Raw genomic sequence first — 20,050 nt, forward strand, 5'->3', positions numbered from 1 at the left:
CGCCGCCGCCGCCTCGGCCGCCATCGCGCCGCGGCCGCCGCTTCGAACGGGCCAATCGCGGCGCGCGCCCGGCGCCCTCCCGGAAGCGGCGCGGAGCGGGGCGGGCGGCGCGGCCGCGGGGCCCGGCGCATGCGCCCTGCTGCGCCGCGGCCCGGCCCGGCACGGCGCGAGCGCCCGCGCGTCGCCGCTGCCGCCGCCGCTGCCGCCGCCCGGCGCCGTCCGTGCCGCATTGCGGCCGCCGGTGCCATGAGCTTCTTCGGGTTCGGGCAGAGCGCGGAGCTGGAGCTCGTGCTGAGCGACGGCGAGAGCCGGCGGCGCGTGGAGCACAAGAGCGAGGAGGGCAAGAAGGAGAAGTACTTCCTCTTCTACGACGGCGAGACCGTGGCCGGCCGCGTCCTGCTCACCCTCAAGCACCCCAACAAGCGGCTCGAGCACCAGGGCATCAAGGTGGAGTTCATCGGGCAGATCGGTGAGCCGCGGCCTGCCGCCGGGAGGGAGGGCGGCAGGCCCGTGTGCGGGGCACGCTCCCTTTCTGGAGCCGGCGCCCGGGCCCCGAGACGCGGATCCACGTTGATGCGGTGCAGGGATGACGGCGGATGCGGCGCGGTTCCCTGCCTTGTCCCTGCGCGTAGCCAGCTGGCTGTGTTTGGGCAAGGAAAGGAGGTGCAGATAGGCTCGGGTGCTGGGTTGCCGCTTGGCGAGCGGAGCTCTGTGAGGGCGATGCCTCCCCTGTGCAGCAGGCCAAGCCTGCACGTCACCGCCAAGCAGCGGGCTTGCGTGTGGCACCCTTGTCCTCCGCGGATCCGGGCTTTGTCACAGCGAGGATGGCTCCCAGAGCAGGGACCAGAGGGCAGTGTGGTCCTTGGGAGCGCAGAGCCCATTTAGGTTGTCCATTTGCTTGTGGTTAGTGTCCTGAGCATGTCCCTGGAGTGTTGGCGGATTATTTATGCTGATGTGGGAACCTTAGCTTTGAAAAACTGACATTACAGCTTGTATGTGTTCGACATGTTGGTATCTTCTAAAGCATGGAAGCATCAGCCTTTCCTCTCAAGACTGTAAGTGCTTATCTCTGCCCTTTGGAGGCTGCTGAGGATGCACGACACTGGCACTTGCCTCTCCTTGCTTTAAATTCAGGCGTTGCCTTCTGCATCATGTGGGAAAATGATATATTCCTCTTTTGAAGTGCCACATGGCTGCTTTCTGTCCCATGGACAAGCACTCTCCTGCTCTCAGTGGACGTTTATTCAGTGCAGAGAGACTTGGTTTATTTATTTATGTCACACCTAAAGGGGTTGGTGGCGCTTGCTGGTCTAAGTGAGACATGTTCTAGTGCCAGTTTCCACTAGAGAGAGAGTGAAGAAAATGGTGTGTGGAAATGACATTACTTAAAAGCTCAAATCTCATCATGGGTTTTATGGAGCTCTGAGTGCCTCTCCAGTTCCTGAACTCAGCTAGTACCTCCCAAAAGGCTGCACTGCACAGCTTAGTGCTGACAGTGAATTTGGGTGCATATGAATGTTTGATGACTCAGGCGTTTGCTCCCTGATCCAAAGGTATCAGATTGGCCGGGCTTTAGTTTTTTCAAGGAGTGTGTGGGTGCCTGGTAGTCACACGTAGCTCACGCACGGGGTTGTGCAGGGCAGCGTGCACTGGCACTTGGGGTGATGCAGCTTGCAGAGTGTTTCTGCTGCTTTGGTTTGGGAGGGAAACTGCATGGAAGTGAAGCAAAGATTGCTTTAATTAAACAAGGCACACAGGGTAGGGCCCTTGTGGACGAGGGAGGTCGAGGGGAAAGCTGAAGTCATGTCACAGCTTCAGCTGCTTTAGCTGGCTTGAGCAGCGCTTCCAGAGATGAATGTTCTTCCCTCATTGACGTTGACAGGGCCATTAACGTGTCACCCAGGGGCCCGTGCTGCTTGGCTCGTCTTCCCCCTCTCCCACTCAGTTGTCATGCACTGAGCGCTGCCCTAGTGTGGAACCAGGGAGGTTTTCCACCACAACTTGTTCCCTGGAGCTAATCAAGACCTCTCAAACTTGCTGTTGTCAAAGAATAAGCAGGGATAGTTGGAAACCTCCTAGCCCATCCCTTTTGCTGTCACTGTTTGCTGTGTTTCCATACAAGCGGTGGTGTTTTTGTCTCTCATTAGGGCATCAATGTCTTTGGCCTTTTCTGTAGAAAACTATTAGAAGGGATTATATGAGCTGCTGGCTCCTTTTCTCAGGCAGCCTGAACTCAATTAATATTGGCTATAGTTGACCTGTGTCAGTCTAAGACAAGCCAAGTTCCTGATTCATTGTAGTAGGTGAGGCTGTGCTGCACTCTTCCCTCCTGTTTCAGTGCTCTCTCATCATCTATGGAGGTGGGATATTTATAGACTGTTACAGAACACCTTTCTTGTACCAAGCTTTGCCATCCCCTTGTGAAGAACTGTGGTCAGTTGAGGCCTCTGTTAATATGTGTAGCTCTGCTGATTTATACAGCGAGCAAACAGCTAATTGTGCAAAACCGGCTCTTTCCGAACTGAGCCTTGGGATAGCCCTGCTGGGAATTGTGCTGTCCTATCTGCCACGGTGGCACTTGCTCAGGTTCTGGCTTGCCTCTGGCTCAGAGAAAGCAGTGAGCAAGTGCTCAGTTTTGCAACCACAGGCTCCCCGGGGGGTTCTCTGAACAATAGGTAGTAATCTGAACAAAGCAGTTGTTCCTAGCTGTGAAGTCTTCTGCATTTCCTTGCTCTACTGTGTGGGATTGAGCATCACTGCTTAACCTGGCCTCATATCTTCCTAGAACTCTACTATGACCGAGGGAACCACCATGAGTTTGTATCTCTCGTAAAAGACCTGGCCCGGCCTGGTGAATTCACTCAATCACAGACATTTGACTTCGAATTCACACATGTGGAAAAACCTTATGAATCCTACACAGGGCAGAACGTGAAGTTACGGTGAGTGTCCTCCCTTCGCTGACCCCCGTTCTTGGTCCATGCAGTGTGCAACTACTGATGTGCACCATAAGGCTAACAGGCTCACAAATGCATGAAACGCTTATACAGGTATTACAAGAATCTGCTTTTTCATTGGAAAATTCTGTTCTGTCTTTTCAAACATGGGGAATTGGCTGCTCCAGTAGCCAGGGTACCAAGAGGATAGCTCAGAGAGCCCAGTCTAATCCATTCAGCCCCGTGTTCCTCCTTGTGCTGTCTCTGTTGCTATCTGTGCTGTTGTTCTTGCAGGTATTTCCTCCGGGCAACCGTCAGCCGCAGACTGAATGATGTCGTGAAGGAGATGGACATAGTTGTGCACACTCTGAGCACCTACCCAGAGCTCAACTCCTCCATTAAGATGGAGGTGGGGATTGAGGACTGCCTGCACATCGAGTTTGAGTATAACAAGTCCAAGTAAGTGTCTCAAGAGCACAAGGAATCACAAGGCCATTGCAGTAATTTCACAGTCCCAGTATCCTCAGTGGCATCAGTTTCCAGGTGTCTTCAAGGCAGCTTTCTCAGCTGATGTGGCAGATCTCCCTGCAGTATAACCTTTGGGTTAGTTTTAATTGAGCTAAAAGAGTGTTTCTGGAGCCTTTGCTATCACAGGGGTTTCTTGCAGATCTATCTGATCATGCTGAGTGTTCTTGTTTACTTCCAAGGGGCTGGTGGATGAAACCTAATGTATTGTTTAAAGCAGCCTGGTTGGGGTGTGGAAACAATGTGAAATTGAGTTTTGGGGCTGAGGATGAGAGGGAAGTGCCGGAAAATTGAGTTGCTGCTGTCCAGCCTGAATCCTGGTCCGCTGTGGAGTGGTTGATCATGGTGCTCTCCTCCTTCGTGTGCTAGGTATCATTTGAAAGATGTGATTGTTGGAAAGATCTACTTCCTGCTGGTGCGGATCAAGATCAAACACATGGAGATAGATATCATCAAGAGAGAAACAACAGGGACTGGACCCAACGTATATCATGAGAACGACACAATAGCTAAATATGAGATCATGGATGGGGCACCTGTGAGAGGTGAGAGGGCGGATTATCCCCTTCAGTTTCCTCTCCTTAATTCTTTGGGGATAGGAATGAGTCCCACAGTATCTGCTGCTGATTTTCTCTGCTCAGCACAGGGATACGCATCCTACTTCACTGGTGACAGTTTATATAGGGGATTAAATATGATCCCCTTCCTTCTCTGGAATGGTGGGGGAATTGAGATACAATGAGCTGCAGTGATTTTTTTTTTGATGAAGCAGTGGCAATAAATTTAGGAATCAGGAATAAATTTAAATTCACTGTTGGCATGGGCTACCAGCTGGCATTGCTGTAGCTCAGAGCAGGAAGACTGGCAGTGAGCTAGAACACCATCTCCTTCGTCACTTGCTTTGCCATTCTGTTGCCCAGCAGAATCACCATAGGAAAGGTCACCTCGTTCGTTTTTTTCCTGCAACGTTGTCTTGGTGCAGGTGAGAGGAATCCTGTGCTATTAAATGGAGATGTCAGCAAGGGCAGGATCTGGCTATGGTGCATGCTGATAGTTTTTTGCAGGCATTTGAAATCTGCCACGTGCTCTGGGTGACCCTGCGTGTGCAGGGGGTTGGACTAGATGATCCCTAGAGGTCCCTTCTAATCTTAAGGACTCTATAATTCTATGATTCTAGTCCACCCTAGGCCACTTGTGGAAATGGTCCCAAGAGCTGATGTGCCCTTGTGAGATTTTTGTTTAGCCAATGCTCTCCTACTTTGAATCTTTGCCTTTTGCCTGCACTGATGCTTCTGTGGTCCTTGCAGGGGAGTCCATTCCCATCAGACTCTTCCTGGCTGGCTACGAGCTGACCCCAACGATGAGGGACATCAATAAGAAGTTCTCGGTGCGGTATTACCTCAACCTGGTGCTGATTGACGAGGAGGAGAGGCGCTACTTCAAACAGCAGGTGAGAATCGGAGCAGTTAGGTTTTGGGGAACCTCCACACTGTTCCTTGGGGTACTGTTTTAAGGATCTTTGGGAAGGTGGGATTCCCACAGCTGGGGGGATCATGTCCCTGAGCTGAAAATCCATCAGGACGGGACCACTTGGGAAAGGGTCTAGAAGAGATGACCCCCACAGTTCGCATGTGCATGGTTGTGTGGGGTTGTGTGTACGAGGGTGCCTACATGGTACTGCTCTGCCACTTCATTGCCTGGTGCTGAACTCACCTTACCAATTCTAGTGGGTCGAGTTGTCTCTGGGGATGCAAGCTGCTCCCCTAGCATCCTGGCTTAGCATTTTGGTTCGAGTGGCTTTGGGTGGAGCTGGGAAGAGGTCTCCGAAAGCCCTGACGAGCCCTGCTGGCTGTGTTACTACAGGAGGTGGTGCTTTGGCGGAAAGGAGACATAGTGAGGAAGAGCATGTCCCATCAAGCAGCCATCGCCTCGCAGAGGTTTGAGGGGACATCCTCGCATGCCGAGGCCAAGACCCCCAGCCAGCCTGCAGAGAACAACAGCCGGCAGTGAGAGGCCACGCAGAGGAAGGCAGGCTGCTGCGGAGCCGCTGGGGGCAGCAGCGAGGAGGAAGAGAGAATACTTCAGAGACTTCATGAAAATAAATATCCGTTTTTGACTTAATTCCTTTCTTCGAAGGACAAGCAGGGTGGGGAGGGGATAAGAGGGCAAGGCAAGCGGGAGCTCCGGTGATGCGGAGTTGAAGGTACCTCAGTGCTTCCCAATCAACTACATTCCTCTGGGGTGGGCTGCTTTGACGCGTGTGTCCGGAGCCTGCGGAGCTGCCTGATCTCCTCTTTGCCCCAAGACCCTTTCAGCATGGTAGCGGGGAGAGAGAGAGCAAGTGAAGGCCAAATCCGCTGCTCCTCCTCAGCAGTGTGGATATTGCTTTGGGGCTGGCTAGGATAACTTTTCCTGCCTTCTGGAAAGGTAGGGAGGGAGCCAGACTGAGGTGCATCTTACCTGAAATAGTTTAATGTTGTCCCCTCTCTCCCTGCCCTTCCTCTTCATGATGTTGTTGGATTCTTTGTCATGAACAGTTACGTCACGTGGTTGAGTCAGCCCTGGGACTACCGTGGAGCCACTTGCTGGCGGAGCATGGGCGACGGGAATGGTTTTGTGTCCTTGCCGTGGGAGCTGAGGCTGGATGCTGAGGAGATGAGGTTAGCAGGAGGGGGGAGCGTGCGCACGTGGCGGAGCGTGGAACCGAGAGGTGGCACAGGCTGCACGGTGGCCAGCAGTGCTGCTGGGTGGTGGGAAGCGAGGACAGCAAGGCTGCTGGCTCTGACAGCAGTGCCACCTCGGCGGTTGCATGATCACCCCTGAGATTCGGTCTGTCTTGTTTTGGCACTTGCACAGGTCCCAGCTGGTGCTGCTGCAGGGCCAGACCAGCCTAAGGGCTAGAGAAGAGTGTTGGAATGTGCGAGAGGAAGGGGAGCTCCCTGTGGGAACACGGGTTGCACACACTGCCCTGCTCATCGCTGTGTCCTTGTCACAGGGCAGGCTTTGTAGTGGGGACAGGCAGCCGCATAGAAACGTGCTAGTATTGCCTTGTTTTCTTTCTCATGCCTGCCGTATAAAGACTGGTAATCCCAGAAAGTGGGCTGCTGTTTCCGGAGCTCGTGGCCAGTATGTGTGTGCTGCTAGACGAAGCCCAGCCGCAACTGGAAGGATGGTAAAGCTTTTGATTCCAGAGGCAGGTTCCTGAGGCCTGAGCTGGATTCACCAGTGAGGTCTGAGGCTTTGGCGTGAGCTGAGAATGAGAGTAAGGGTCTTTTCTATTCTGAGATAATCTGTTTACCCTTCCGCTAAGTAGAATCATGACAACATTCCCAGAAGGAAATCACTTCTTTCTTAAATTTTAGATGTGACTTTGTAGACTTGACAGAGTTTGGCCAATACCCATCCTTTTTTAGATGTCCTCCAAGGAAGCAGGTGGTTAAACCTCCTACTGGATGGAGAGAAGATTGAACTAATATGAACTCCATCAAATGGGATTTGTTTAGATCTCCATGTGAGTTTGTAGCTCACTAGGGTTTTGTCCAGCTTGGTTTTGACTCTGAATGAATCTCCTCTGCCTCTGTCCTACAGCTGGATGTAGAGCAGTTGTTTTGCAGCTGAGAAACAAAAGCATCTGCTTTGTTTAGTAGAACAGTGCTGGTGGAGGGAATGGGGTCTGGGTGGGAAGGGGAGCTTTTTATGTAATAAGACAGCTACTGTATTTCAGTGATAAATGTGTGTTTCTGCTTGCCAAAGTAAGTTATCTTTTACTCACCATGTGTAAGGTTGTGGTTTTTAGTAGAGTTGGCCAGTCTCGCTCTGTTGTAGAGGACACTAATGACCTCATCTCTGCTGAACACTCTTGTCCCACCATGTTTCTGCTCTGTGATAGTGAAGACGTGGCTTGCTCTTCTTTACAGGAGAAGTCTGTGCCATGGGCTGGAGCCATGTCTTCCTGAGCCTGAAGCAAAAGCTGGCTTTAGACAACAGTTTGCTATGTCAGGGCAAGGGGAGCTAAGCTGCTGAGTGTCACAGGGGGCAAAGGAACCTGGATGCTATTTTGACACTAACTTACCCCCCCTCTACGTAGGGGGACCCACCCGTGCTGTGGCAATACATGATGTTTGGGAGACAAGCGAAGCTCCTCTGAGGAGCCTCTGGGGAGGGCAAGACTACCTATCTGTGGCTCAGTTGAGCACAGCAGCACCTTGACCACCCTCTGATTCCCTTGTTTCCCAGCCCTTCTTTCTTTTTTTTTTTTCCCTTGCATATTCCTCTAGATAGTACGCATGTGGTATTAAAAGAAACCAGGTGGATAAAGATGTCTGTACATTCCAGGAGTGGTTCATTTACTGGCCAGACTGCATCATTGCTGGATATAATTGTTTGAAAGGACAGTACCTTGTAAGGAGATTTCTATTCAACATCTCTTTCTGGAGGAAACAGATACTCCCAGAATGCTGCTGAAGGGACTAACGGAAAATGTGCATGATCCTGTACATTGTTTTTTTCTGTACTTTACTTTGTGCCCTCTCCCTTGTTGCCTTAGTTATATAACAAGAATTTAGAGATTATCCCCATTTTCTACTTAATCTAAACAGACCATTCAACCTGTTACCCACTAGGCCCTCTGTTTGTCTGGGGTGGAAGAGATGTGCTGAGCATCTTCAGAGAGAAGTTGAAGCCTAAGGTCACTCCAGGACAAGGTACTACAGAAAAGTTTTCTTTGCAGGGCAAGGGGCAGACACTACTTGGGCTGTCACATCCCCTTGAGCAGGGTGGTTCTGTTCAGTGCTTGGGCCATTCCCTCTCTTCCAGGCAGAGAGTCAGGCTGGGGGGAGTGTTCAGGTACTAAACCAAGCAGTGCAACTTGTAATTAAGCCTCTGCTGTGTTTACATGTTTCTTAATTCATCGTCTTTTCAATGGCTGTATTTTAAAACTCGGGTTTTTTGTCTCTCCAATTAAAAAGAGCCATCCCTGGCTTTCAAATGCTGTGTGTGATTTGTCTGATTTGATTTATATTGCCTGTTTAGGGGATGGATCCTTTGTGATATTAAGACATTTTTGTTTTAGGTTACCTCTTGTGCCCTGTTCTTCACCCCTCCAGACATACCTTTCATTATCTTCATAAACACTTGGTCTTTCTCTAAGTCACTATTTATAAGCTGCGTGGGTGGAAGACCCACGCAGGTGCTAAAAGTTAGTTAGCTACCATTGACATCAGAGAAACAAGAAAATAGAACTAAAGGAAATGGGTAAGTTTTCTATTTGCAGGAAGTTAACAGTAATCTGCTTTGCTGCTGTCTGGGTGGGTGTGTAGTCCAACTTGTCTTGCTTTAGACAGAAGTTTTAATTATATTTTTCTGCAGAAAAAAATGTCTCTCTGTAGTATGTGGAACTGCATCAGTGAACCTCAGGAACTGCTGTAGTAAACCTCCTCAAGTAAGATGCACCCACTTGCTCTTGAAATTGCAGGATTTTTCCACTGCTCAAAATTGATTCTAAGAGGCTTTATTCAAAAAAAAGCAAAAATAACAGTGTTTCAAAGGAGGGAACATGAAGCTTTGAATTATGTGCACGCTTGTTCTTGTTGCTGTGATTGAGCAAGTGAACTTGCGGATGATGCTGGTTTAGGAGTAGGCAGAAGCAGGCTGGGTGGAAGCTGTGCTGCTGTCAGCTTCTTAATGTGGCTTTTCTTCTTCCAGGCTCAAGACAAAATCAAATTCCTCTGTGTTGAAAAGGCAAGGAAGAAAAAGCCATAAGTGAACTTCCTAGTTCTCTGGGTGAGGGCTGCCTCTCAGAAAACCTGGCACAGAACTGGCACCAAAATCCCAGAGAAGGAGAAAGTTCTTACCTTGTGTCAGTGGTTGGATGGAAAGACGTTGTCTTGTGAAGAGCATCATGTTCTTTAGGGGCCCTCCATCTGCTTTATGTGCCAGGTGGTGGGCCTTGATTTCAGAAAGGGGGATGAAACGTTTTGTCATCCGCACAAACTGGACATCCACCTGGGGAGCAATGGGCAGCAAAGAAGCACAGTTGGCAGGGCTGGACAAGGATATGGCCTCTGAATGCCACAAAGGCCTTGGGGAGGGGAGGGGATGAAGATCTAAAACTGAAATAAATGATTGATGTCTTATGGAAGACGTCGTATGGAAGCTTCTTCTTGCTCAAGGCTGCAAGAGCTCTCAGACACTTCTGGCAGGCCACTTGTTTACATGGATCATAGCGCTGTCTACTAACAACATACATTCATGTGGCCACAAACAGTAAAAAGTAAACATGTGGGTTACAACCACTCTGTGAACAGGCGCTTCCCTATAATTTAGTTGGCCTCAAAACTACAGCTTTGTTTGCTGTAGACCCAGAATGGTGCTTAAAGATGTTGCCTTTCCTAACGCACAGCTATGCAATCCAGGTAACGTTTGAAAATTTAGAGAACTCTTTTTGGCAGCTGTGTAAATGAGATAGGGGAAAAGGCAGGGGAAAAGGCAGAGAAAACAATCGGGACTGGATTTGCCCTGGAGAGGGAAGGATGCCCTAGGAGATGCCCTAGGATGGGACAGACACTTAAGATCATCTGTGATATCATGAGAGGAAGCTCCTAACTCAGCTGGACTTGCACCCATATTGAAACTGAGGTATTTTGTTTACTACATTACCATGGACCATTTGGGGTTCTCTTTTCTGCTGGTGGAATCATAATGAGGATCCTTCTGATCAAACTGTGTGTGATCAGGATATGCCTCCTTTACGATCTGCAGCAGGAGGAGAACAGAATCAGACACGTTCTTGTCAATGAAATACTGTTAGCAAAGACCACGAAATGCCCATAACAAAGCTGTGACTAGACATAAGGAGTAAACCTGATGTTAAAATCAGCCTTGCTTCCTCTGAGCTCCATTCCAACCGCAAGAGGCATCTCCTTCCTTCACGTTTCTTGGCTCAACACACTCCAGAACAGCATGGATGTCAAGGGAGCATCATCACCCCTTTGGAGAGCAATGTGGAAGGAGCACGTACAGCGGAGGAAAACCGGATATGCGAGGATAGTATCTATGGCAAGTACTGCTCTTAATGGAAAAAAGAGGTGTTCGTGCCCTAGGTTTTAGGCTCAGCTCAGCAGAACTTACTGAGTCACATTTTACTTGGATGCCCTGAGTATGGAGCCACAATTGACCTGGCTGGCAGCACTCTGAAATGACAGCAGGAGCAGAGCAGTTTGGTTCCATTCTCTAGGGAAAGACGACTGGCTGAGTGAGCCCTGCTGCAGTATGTCCCGTTGAGCCTAGATACCCAAGGCTCCTTCACTGCTCTGGTGAGGCTTCTCTTGCACTCCTTTTGTTTTGAGACAGAAGTAGAGCTAATGAACTGTTTGATAACACGCTGATTTCTCTTCCCTCTGAACCACAGAATGAGCAAGAGGCTCTCACCTTGACAATGCCAACGACGCCGGGCTCTTTACAGTTACTGTGATAGAAGAAGGCCTGCTGCCCAAGTTTCATTGCCCTCAGGAAATTCCGTGCCTGTCAGATTTAAACAAGAGACTGAGCTCTTTGTAAGAGACATGGCAGGCCCTCTCAGGGCTTGACTAGAAACAGATGAAAACAGGAGCAAACAACAGGAGAGGGATGTGTGCTGCAGAACCATTCAGATAAGCTTTTCTACAGTTGTCCTACAGATGTTTCATGCTGCAATGAAATGAAGTGAAAACAAGGCTAAAGAGCAATATCCTGATGGTTAGAAAGCATTGGGAATTTAGCAGCTTGGCCATCCTCATTCAAGGATAGCAGGAGACTTAAGTTTGCAGCAAATAGGAAGCACAGCTGGTCTCTTTTAGGCAGAGGAAGTGTCCGTGGATCTCCTTTGCACATGAAGGCTGGCACAGAAAGCTGTACACTGACAAGGTGCAGTACTTGGTTAAGCAGAGACTTGCTGGAAAGCGTCAAGAAAAATAAAGACTGATGCTCATTTTCAACTCCTCAGAGACCAGATTAAAGGAGTTTGGCAGTATTGCCTAACCTGATGCAGGCTGACAGGAAGTTTGAGGTAGAGGCAATCAAGCATATATACTCTGGTCAAAATGCAACTGTAAAAGCAAGCAAAAAGTTATTTCCAAAAGGAAATAACCTCAGCACTGTAACAGGTGAAGGGGGCAAGCAATCTGTTGGGAAAAAGGCCCCTTTCATTTTCTGTGCATTTCCTACTGATTACTTGAGTGATCCCATCTTTAACACCGGATGCTGCTCCTTACCTGGTAGTTTCTTACTCCTTCCCAAAAGGTTGTCTGATTGGGCTGAGCCTTCAAGTCGTCAATGCTGAACTGCCAAATGGAATGAAAATGCAAGGTAAGCTCAGGTATGAGACTGGTCTTTTTTGTCACAATGTCTACATTTTTCTTCATTTGTTTTTTAATTGATCCTTCCTTTATAGCACTAACTTCACAGAACCTTTTGGTTCCCACAGGTTCTAAAGTAGATAACTATGAATATCAAATCATCCCTAGGATCTGCCTCCTTCTCCTTCTACATGGATCAAGCCCTAAGGCTGTTGTGCTGGAAAAGAACAGCATTACACCTTTCTCTTTCCAGAAGGAGAGATCATTGTTGAGAGGCAGTAAAGAAACACTATCATGTTGATATTGCAAACAGCCCAAGCTGCCTCATCCTGTGATTCGGTGTTTAACTAATGCTGTGGTTCCACGTGGAGCTGCTTACACACTTTGCAGGGTAAGAACCCTAGAATGGGTGACAGTGCTTACTTTCATATCCACTCCCTTCTCGAGCCTGCTCTCTGGCTCTGATTTCAGAAGCCAGTGACAATATGTTTGCTTGCTTTCCTCTCCGCCAGCGTCGCTTTCTTTTGCTTTTTTCCAGTTTTTCCATCCTGACTTGGAACTCCCAGCTGGAGGTTTTGTGGACTTCTCCTCTTCCTCTTTTTTCTGAGTTTCCTCAGTTTTTGCTATTTTAGCATCAGGCTCCTTTTTATCTGGAAAGAAACAACAAAAAAAGAACCATTCAGGTAAAACATATTTTGTTTCTGATAAGGACTGACTGGTGCTGAAACAATGTCATTGTCCAAGATAGTTTCACAAGCTGATATTTGCCTGCAGCAGAAGTTCGGACCTTGTGCTGGGTTTAACTATTGATATTACTCATCAGAGTTGCTAAGCATTTCTAACTCATGTGTGAAATGAAGATTTTTTTGTGGTGTGCACAGGTGTGGTTTTTAAATAGTCATAATTCTGCTTATACTTGGGTTTAACAGAAAAAAAAAAGAAGCTAGGAAAGGTCGTGCTGCCTCAGTGAGATATAGTTGATTTTTAAAAATTAACAGCAGAGTTACAGGCAACAAAGTTGATTTAAGTGAATGTGGTGAATAATAGGAAAATTGAGCAGCAAAGCAAGCTATTTCAATTACTGCAGAAGCTGGAATCCTTAGATTAAGCCTCCACCGTGCTTGTGGTTCGAGATGCTCCATATTCCTGTTTGTCTCGGACCCAGAAAACAGAAACAATTAGTGACAAGTGATTAAAGGGTAAAAAAGATAGTTATTTGCTTGAGTTGCTACTTCATAAATGAGAATGAGTTGCAGTTCTTAGCTGTCTTGTGCTGAGAACACCCCCCCCGTCCCTGTTGTATGTCTGTTAGACTTGTCTCAGTCACACATGGATGCTCAGCCCATTTTTGCAGAGGAAATGGTGTCTGGAAGACCCGTTGCTCTGAAAGACAGACAGTTAAGATGACTGTCTGCACTTTCACTACAGCCTGGAACCCCAAGTGAGAGCTGCTGAATTAGGATGTCTGCACAGACCTGCTACTGCTCCTTTGTCTCTCTTTCTGCTTGGCCAAGGCATCTCTGGTCTCTTCAAACTATTTTCTCTTCACTGAGAAGCACCTGTTGAATGAGAGAAGGAAGAAAGAATTACTGCTTATTGAGGCACGCTGCAAGAAGGGCAGTGAAGGCAAATGGAGAGCAGATCCCTTTCCCTCGCTGAGCTCACTCGCTGAGCACCACTTCCTGCGCTGGTTCGTGCAAGCGCTGGCGCGGGCCGAGCACCACACCCTTGGCGGGCCGCGGGCAGGCAGGCCTCCAGCGCGGGCCTGATGGACGGTAGCAGGAGGGCTGCTGTTCTCCCCCGCGGAGCAGCGCGGCGGGGGAGAGTCCAGAAGGCGCCGGCGCCAAGGGCCGAGCGTGGAGGGGCTTCCCTGCCGTGCAAGGGGCACCCCGCTGCCGGGGAAGTGCGCGCAGCCTGTTTGCAAAGCCTGCTCTAGGCTCGCGCTGGCAGGGAGCCTGCTGCTCAGAGCTGTGCAAAAGCCTTTCGCGAAAAGGGAGCGGGTGCAGCCCCTGCTCGCTTGGGCCAGAAGTTCTCTGGCTCTGGCCCGGTCCCCTGCTGCGGCATCAACTTGCGCGGGTCCCGCGGGCAGGCTGAGCCCTCCCTGCCGCTGCCGCCGTCCCGCGGCCCGCTCACCAGCTCCGCTGCGCTCCGCTCCGCGCCGCCGGGGGGAAGGATGCTCGCGCCGCCGGGGCAGGGCCGCGCCGCCGCCGCAAGCGGTGACCCTTATGCAAAGGCGGCCTCGCCCCGCGGGCGCAGCCAATGTGCGAGCGGCGGGGCGGGCAGGACTACGGCTCCCGGCGGGCCGCGCTGTGCCGTGCCGTGCCGTGCCGCGCAGTGCCGCCATGGCGTGGCGAGCGGCCGCCCGCCTCGGCGCCCGCCTGCTGCCGCCGCCGCCGCGCCGGGCCCTCGCCTCCTGCATCGACCGTAAGGCCGCGCCGGGGCCGCGGGCGGGCCGGGCCGGGCCGAGGCCGGGCGGCTGCGGGCCCTGGCCCGGCCTCGCACTAGCCCTGCGGCTGGGGACACCTTCTGAGCGCCCAGCGGGGACCCGGCTACCCAGGGGGCCGCCGCGGCCCCGCCTGTGCTCTCCTGAGGGGTTCCCAAGCACTTCATCTCACCAGATTAAGTGCTCCAATGTTTAAATGTAGCCGTACGCGGGGCAGAAGAGCAACAGCTGGATGGAGTCCAGGAGATGAATTATACAGATTATAAAACTATATCTGATCTGTTCCTGCTCTTCTAGCATCTGCTGGCCTGACCGAGGAGCAGAAGGAATTCCAAAAAGTTGCCTTTGATTTTGCTTCCAAGGAGCTGGCCCCGCATATGGCAGAGTGGGATGAGAAGGTATGGCAGCTTCTGGAGGCTTCGCTGCCTTGGGAAGCCCTCATCCTTAGGCCTCCTGGGGACATTCCTCAGGGGCTCCTCACTGCTGCAGTTCTCTCTGCAGAGGCTTTCCCTGAAGATGCTCTGGTAGCTGGGGTAGGCAGCCATCAGAAATATCCATGGAGCTTTCCTAGTTAGGCTCTACAAGCACCTGGAAACTTGCATTTACTCCTGAAAATGGTATCTGGCTAGGGAGCTCCCCATGCCTTCACCCACCCAGCCAACTTAAACTTGGCAGGAGTTTGGCCTTGCACTTGGCGGCCTAGACGTACCAGAAGTTGAATATTCACTTGTGATGTCTCCATTTGCTCCATTAGGAAATATTCCCTGTGGAAGCAATGCGGAAGGCAGCCCAGCTGGGATTTGGTGGCATCTATGTGAAACCGGATGTCGGTGGCTCCGGCTTGTCACGACTTGATACCTCCATAATCTTCGAGGCTCTGTCAACAGGCTGCACCAGCACCACTGCCTATTTGAGCATCCACAAGTGAGTGTGCCTGCGGAGGGTGGACGGCGCCAGCCTCATAGAAACACACAGTTGTTCTGTGGGCTCCAAATCCTGCTAGAGACACCCTTCCTGAGGCTGCTTGTTATCTACACTTGGCACCCCGAGGGGACATGTCACCGTAAGAATCCCCAGGCTGCAGTAAACAAACAGGCTACAAACCTGAGATGCCAGCAGGAAGTAATTTTAGCTCTGTGGTGTGCAAGAGGGGATCAAGTCCTGGATTCTGTTCCCTGCTCTTCCACTTGAGCCAGCTATAGATAGTAACCTGCTTGGAAAAATCCCTTGCTGTGACAGAGCCCACAGGCTCCAGCTGGGACCAGGGCCCGTCCTGCTTGGTAATACCCACATGTTCAGAAAGGACCACATTTGCACAGTGACTGTGGCAGGCCCTCCTTCCTCCCAGCCTCTGTGGCAACTCATTTTCTTCCATTCCAGGGTGTTTGTGCAAGGAGGACAGAAGGTCCTTTAACTGCAGCAGAGATGGAGCAATAAGCTTCGATGTCTCGGTGCTTTTGACCTGGAGCTTTCTTGTTCTGTTCAGCTGGGGATGCTCTTGTGTGACCCACCTTGCTCCTAGGGCTGTTTTCATATGCACGTGCTGCAATGCTGCTCCTTCTCTCTTGCTCCAGCATGTGTGTTTGGATGATTGACACCTTTGGGAACGAGGAACAGAGACACAAGTTCTGCCCGCCACTCTGTAGCATGGAGAAACTTGCTTCTTACTGCCTGACTGAGCCAGGTGAGTATCCCGAGTCCCAAATGTCTTTTCTTTTCCCTCACTTGCAGCATGGACATGAATATTTGTGGGAGTCAGTGGTGATGATTCTAATCTGTTATTCGTTTGGGAAATCTGGAAAGGGCATGTGATGGTTGCTGTAATGCCTGAGGTACCAACCTCTGTGTCCTAGAGTATGACTCACAGGAGAATTGGCAGGTTTTAGAGACATGCTGCTTCACTGGCTGCTTTTTACCTCCCGAACAGGAAGCGGAAGCGATGCCGCTTCCCTGCTGACCACAGCCAAGAGGAAAGGGGACACCTACGTCCTGAACGGCTCTAAGGTACCTCTTTGCTCGCTCTAAGGGGGCCTGGATCTCACAGGCCTTTCCCTTTCTAGGAAGCCCATACTGTCTCCTCCTCCCTCTGTTGCTGTCAAGACATGCGGTGCTCTGCAGAGCAGCCATCCCACCCTAGTCCTCTCGGGTCCCTGACTATCTCCTGGCAGCTGGGCACGCACCCCTCCGCACCTCTCCCTGAGCTGCAGCCAACCCTGTGCTTTACAGAACTGGCTTCTGCTATTGCCGGCGTTTCTCCTGGCAGCACCTGGCACAGCCCTCGTGCCCCAGCTGCTGCTGCAGCTCAGCGCTAGTGTACGATAGTCGCCCCTTCTTCTCGTGCCCCTCCGCAGGCCTTCATCAGCGGGGGCGGCGACACAGACGTGTACGTGGTGATGTGTCGTACGGGAGGCCCGGGGCCCAGGGGCATCTCCTGCGTGCTGCTGGAGAAGGGGACACCGGGGCTCAGCTTCGGCAAGAAGGAGAAGAAGGTGAGGAGCTTGTTCTTTATGTCCTGTGTTCCCGAGGGGGAGGCAGGCCGGAGAGCGGCCGTGCCGTGCAAAGCACGAGGGCAATATTTGGTGGGACCAGAGTCGCAGCCTGGCCTTGGTTCCTCATTCCCTAGCCGAGGCCTCATTAGGCTTGGGGAAGTTTGTACACCACCTGCCCTGAGGTAACTGAAAGATTTTAATCTTGGGAATATCAAGATTCTCTGGCTCTGTGCCGCTTCTATAACTACGTGCACACGGAGACAAAGCGCACAGAACACAGGCCCAGCGGAGCTCTGGGACAGCCTGGCAGCAAAAAAAAGGGCTTGAAAGTAGGCTGAGTGTGCCAGGGCGCTGGCTGTGCCCCGAGCAGTTTGGGTGGCATTCTGCTTTTCCTCAGGTGGGCTGGAATTCCCAGCCAACGCGGGCTGTGATCTTTGAAGACTGCGCTGTTCCTGTCAGCAACTTGCTGGGAGCTGAAGGGCAGGGGTTCAACATTGCCATGAAGGGGCTGAATGGAGGCAGGATAAACATCGGTAAGAAAGAAGTGCTGAGCCAGGAGAGGAGAGCCAGGATCATTTTGCTGTCAGTCTGCTTTAACTTAACATTCACTCTGTGCCCTTGTCTTCTCCCACCAGCTTCTTGTTCATTAGGAGCTGCGCATGCCTCTGTTCTTCTGACCCAGGAACATCTCAGTGTCCGCAAACAGTTTGGAGAACCCTTGGCCAACAATCAGGTAAATTCCCTAGCAGGGAGAACCGTGTTCTTCCTGGCCGTGGCCTCCCTGCAGAGGCCCCCTGAAGATGCTGACCCGTGTCTCCTCCGCGTGCTGCAGTACCTGCAGTTCAAGCTGGCGGAGATGGCCACGCGCCTGGTGGCAGCACGGCTCATGGTGCGCAACGCAGCGCGGGCGCTGCAGGAGGGACGGGAGGACGCGCCTGTGCTGTGCTCTATGGCCAAGCTCTTCGCTACGGACGAGTGCTTTGCGGTAGGTTCCTCTGACCTTGCTCGGCGTGGTGACCAAAAGCCCAGAGACCCCTCTTAGGGCCCAGGTTGTTAGAAATAACTTTGACACTGCAGGACCCAGGCCTGAGCATGTTGATTGAGCCAGAAACCTCATTTCAGGATTAAGATATTTTACAGGACAGAAATCTGCATCCTGTGGAGGCCACAGCCTTAGTTTCTCCACTCTTTAGGTCTCATCTTTCCTAGACCACTTCCTTGTGGAATTATATTTTCTATCATAAGCTGATAGATCTCGAGGCATGGAGTCATGTATGACTAGAAATCAGAGCCTAGGCAGATTTTCCCTGCCTGACCGCTAGATGGTGAACTGGCATTTTGAATTTTGCATGAGTGGCTCCCTGGAAATGCAGCAAAACCTGCCTTGGTTAAGTAAAGCATTCCCTGGGTATTTCTATCCTATAGTGTTCCCATAAATGCATCAATAAATTCGAACGGCACTTAAGTAACACGGTAGCACTGAGAGCAGCACGGGCTGGTGCTGAGAGCTCCTTGCTGTCACAGCAGCCTCTTATTAAGAGAAGAAAAGTGAGCCCCAGCTCCTGGGGTCTTACCGAGCTCCTGTCACTGACTTATCCTCAGCCCTGAGCAAGTCTCCTCACCAGCGATGATATCTTCTCCTTAGATCTGTAACCAGGCTCTACAGATGCATGGAGGCTACGGCTACCTGAAGGATTATGCCGTGCAGCAGTTTGTGAGAGACATCCGAGTCCATCAGATCCTGGAAGGTAAAAGAAGCTCTCACTAACAGTGATTTGGCTGTGTACCAGGGGAAGAACAGGTCTGCCAGAGAGCCCTTCCCATAACACTCTCTGAATCTAGGGTTTCAGAATCCAGGTCTGTTCCGAGCATGAGGTTTCCTGGTGGTATCAGGTGTGTGAACCCCCTGGGCAAGAGCACTCAGCACATTTTCTCCACCAAGTCTTTGGAGAAGTTAGGGTGTATGGTAAGAGTCTCCCAGCAGGGGAAGATCTCTAGCTTTTGTGTTGGCAGCCTCTTGTCTAATTTCATTCCATTAGCCCTACAGACATGTGCTGACACTCCCCAGCAATTCCTTTCTTGTGATAATTTTGCCTGTACTGGGCAGGACTGCAGTCTTTCTTTCTGTGTGATGTTACATGGTAAACAGTAAAGCAGAGAACACAGGTGTTGGCAGGTCACAAGTTCTGTCTGTGAACAGAAAAAGGAGCACCAGCTCTGAAGCCTTTGCTGAGGACTGTTGGCACTTGGCAGTTATATTTTGTCCCAACACCTACAAAATGCGACCTCAGTTTTTCCCCTCTGAGAAAAACTTTTCTGTGCCGTAGACTGCAGAATTTTCTTTGTCTTCACTGGGGGCAGAATTGGACCATTTCTATCTGTATTTCTTTTGCACCCTCATCTTGCTGCAGGTACCAACGAGGTGATGCGGATGATTGTGGCCAGGAATCTGTTACAGGAGTGAAGCCAGGAGCTATTCTCCAGCCTTCGTGCACTTCCTTTGCTGCAGCATCATCTGTTTCCCTCCTCTGATCACCAGCTCTCCCCCAGGAATTGGAGAGGGGGATACCCAAGTGGAAACAGTGTGAATTATATGACCCGGAGCGCAGCTGGATGCCACCCACGTGCTATCACAGCTGCACTCAGTGCCTGGCAGAGCTGCTGTCACTAGGCAAGTATTGTGCAGCCTAAAGATATAAATCACAGCAGTGAATAAGAGCATTGGGCTCCAAATGGATGGTTCCCACCCATCCCTTTTGGAAAGGGAAACACTAGATTTCTTGGTCATCTCTGCTGAGTCAGGACTGAAACAAGCACTTCAGGGAGCACTTGATCTTCCTTTACCAAGGAAACACTTAGCTCCACAGACCTAGTTGTCCTGTTTAAAAGCCTGTTGTCCAAGGTGCTGAGGGTACCACCAGGGACAAGGGAGCCACAAACACTGCATCTCTAATCACTTGCTGAATGCTTTTTAATTGAAGAGCAGGATGCCTCTTGTTTAGCTAGAGGCGTTCCTCTTTGCCCAGCACTTTTTCTAATGTACCAAGTGCATGTTCTGCCTATTCCCACCATCTACTGGTGCTTTCTCTCTCAAGGATGCCCTGCAGTGCAGAGGTGCAAGCCAAAATAAGGTCAAGCACAGAAACTTCTAAACTGTTGTCTCAAATCACTAGTCTCTGCTGTAGAGGGAATAAAAATATTGATCAATTCGACTATTTTTTCCTCAGACTGGGAATCAGTAAAGCTACAGTAATAAATTTATTAACTGTGTCAGAGATGATGATAATTCTCTTGTGAAGTGTTCCCAACTTTTAACCAGAGGTA

General features: G+C 50.7%; 3 protein-coding genes across 3 annotated transcripts; 2 read left to right on the top strand and 1 right to left on the bottom strand.

Annotated features, from left to right (window-relative positions):
- Nucleotides 1-215: 215 nt before the first annotated feature.
- Nucleotides 216-8,448, top strand: VPS26B (VPS26 retromer complex component B). The gene is made up of 6 exons (XM_088534555.1): nt 216-469; nt 2,786-2,942; nt 3,231-3,395; nt 3,831-4,006; nt 4,769-4,911; nt 5,325-8,448. Exons 1-6 carry the CDS (start codon nt 247-249, stop codon nt 5,469-5,471), a joined length of 1,011 nt encoding a protein of 336 aa, XP_088390681.1. The 5' UTR covers nt 216-246; the 3' UTR covers nt 5,472-8,448.
- A 506-nt stretch (nt 8,449-8,954) lies between these two features.
- THYN1 (thymocyte nuclear protein 1) lies at nt 8,955-18,434 on the bottom strand. Its single transcript, XM_010215752.2, has 8 exons — nt 18,301-18,434; nt 13,270-13,353; nt 12,218-12,444; nt 11,711-11,779; nt 10,890-10,982; nt 10,119-10,214; nt 9,314-9,464; nt 8,955-9,187 (listed from the first exon to the last, which is right to left on the bottom strand). Exons 2-8 carry the CDS (start codon nt 13,310-13,312, stop codon nt 9,141-9,143), a joined length of 726 nt encoding a protein of 241 aa, XP_010214054.1. The 5' UTR covers nt 13,313-13,353; nt 18,301-18,434; the 3' UTR covers nt 8,955-9,140.
- On the top strand, nt 14,129-19,249 carry ACAD8 (acyl-CoA dehydrogenase family member 8). The gene is made up of 11 exons (XM_088534560.1): nt 14,129-14,218; nt 14,535-14,635; nt 14,992-15,161; nt 15,812-15,921; nt 16,165-16,241; nt 16,589-16,726; nt 17,124-17,259; nt 17,362-17,459; nt 17,559-17,711; nt 18,372-18,474; nt 19,138-19,249. The coding sequence occupies exons 1-11, from the start codon at nt 14,137-14,139 to the stop codon at nt 19,188-19,190; spliced, it is 1,221 nt and encodes a 406-aa protein (XP_088390686.1). The 5' UTR covers nt 14,129-14,136; the 3' UTR covers nt 19,191-19,249.
- The last annotated feature ends 801 nt before the right edge of the window (nt 19,250-20,050 follow it).

This window comes from Tinamus guttatus, unplaced genomic scaffold (genome assembly GCF_059628265.1).
Source record: "Tinamus guttatus ecotype Peru unplaced genomic scaffold, ASM5962826v1 Tinamus_guttatus_pri_ptg000566l, whole genome shotgun sequence".
NCBI classification, from domain to species: Eukaryota; Metazoa; Chordata; class Aves; order Tinamiformes; family Tinamidae; genus Tinamus; species Tinamus guttatus.

Coding starts and splice junctions, on each gene's coding strand:
- VPS26B (XM_088534555.1), top strand. CDS start 247: ATGAGCTTCTTCGGGTTCGGGCAGAGCGCGGAGCTGGAGCTCGTGCTG. Junction 470..2,785: donor GGAGTTCATCGGGCAGATCG/GTGAGCCGCGGC, acceptor ATATCTTCCTAG/AACTCTACTATGACCGAGGG. Junction 2,943..3,230: donor GGGCAGAACGTGAAGTTACG/GTGAGTGTCCTC, acceptor TTGTTCTTGCAG/GTATTTCCTCCGGGCAACCG.
- THYN1 (XM_010215752.2), bottom strand. CDS start 13,312: ATGCCTTGGCCAAGCAGAAAGAGAGACAAAGGAGCAGTAGCAG. Junction 10,983..11,710: donor AAGGAGTAAGAAACTACCAG/GTAAGGAGCAGC, acceptor TAAATCTGACAG/GCACGGAATTTCCTGAGGGC. Junction 10,215..10,889: donor GCGTCGTTGGCATTGTCAAG/GTGAGAGCCTCT, acceptor CTCCTGCTGCAG/ATCGTAAAGGAGGCATATCC.
- ACAD8 (XM_088534560.1), top strand. CDS start 14,137: ATGGCGTGGCGAGCGGCCGCCCGCCTCGGCGCCCGCCTGCTGCCGCCG. Junction 15,922..16,164: donor TTACTGCCTGACTGAGCCAG/GTGAGTATCCCG, acceptor CCTCCCGAACAG/GAAGCGGAAGCGATGCCGCT. Junction 16,727..17,123: donor TCGGCAAGAAGGAGAAGAAG/GTGAGGAGCTTG, acceptor GCTTTTCCTCAG/GTGGGCTGGAATTCCCAGCC.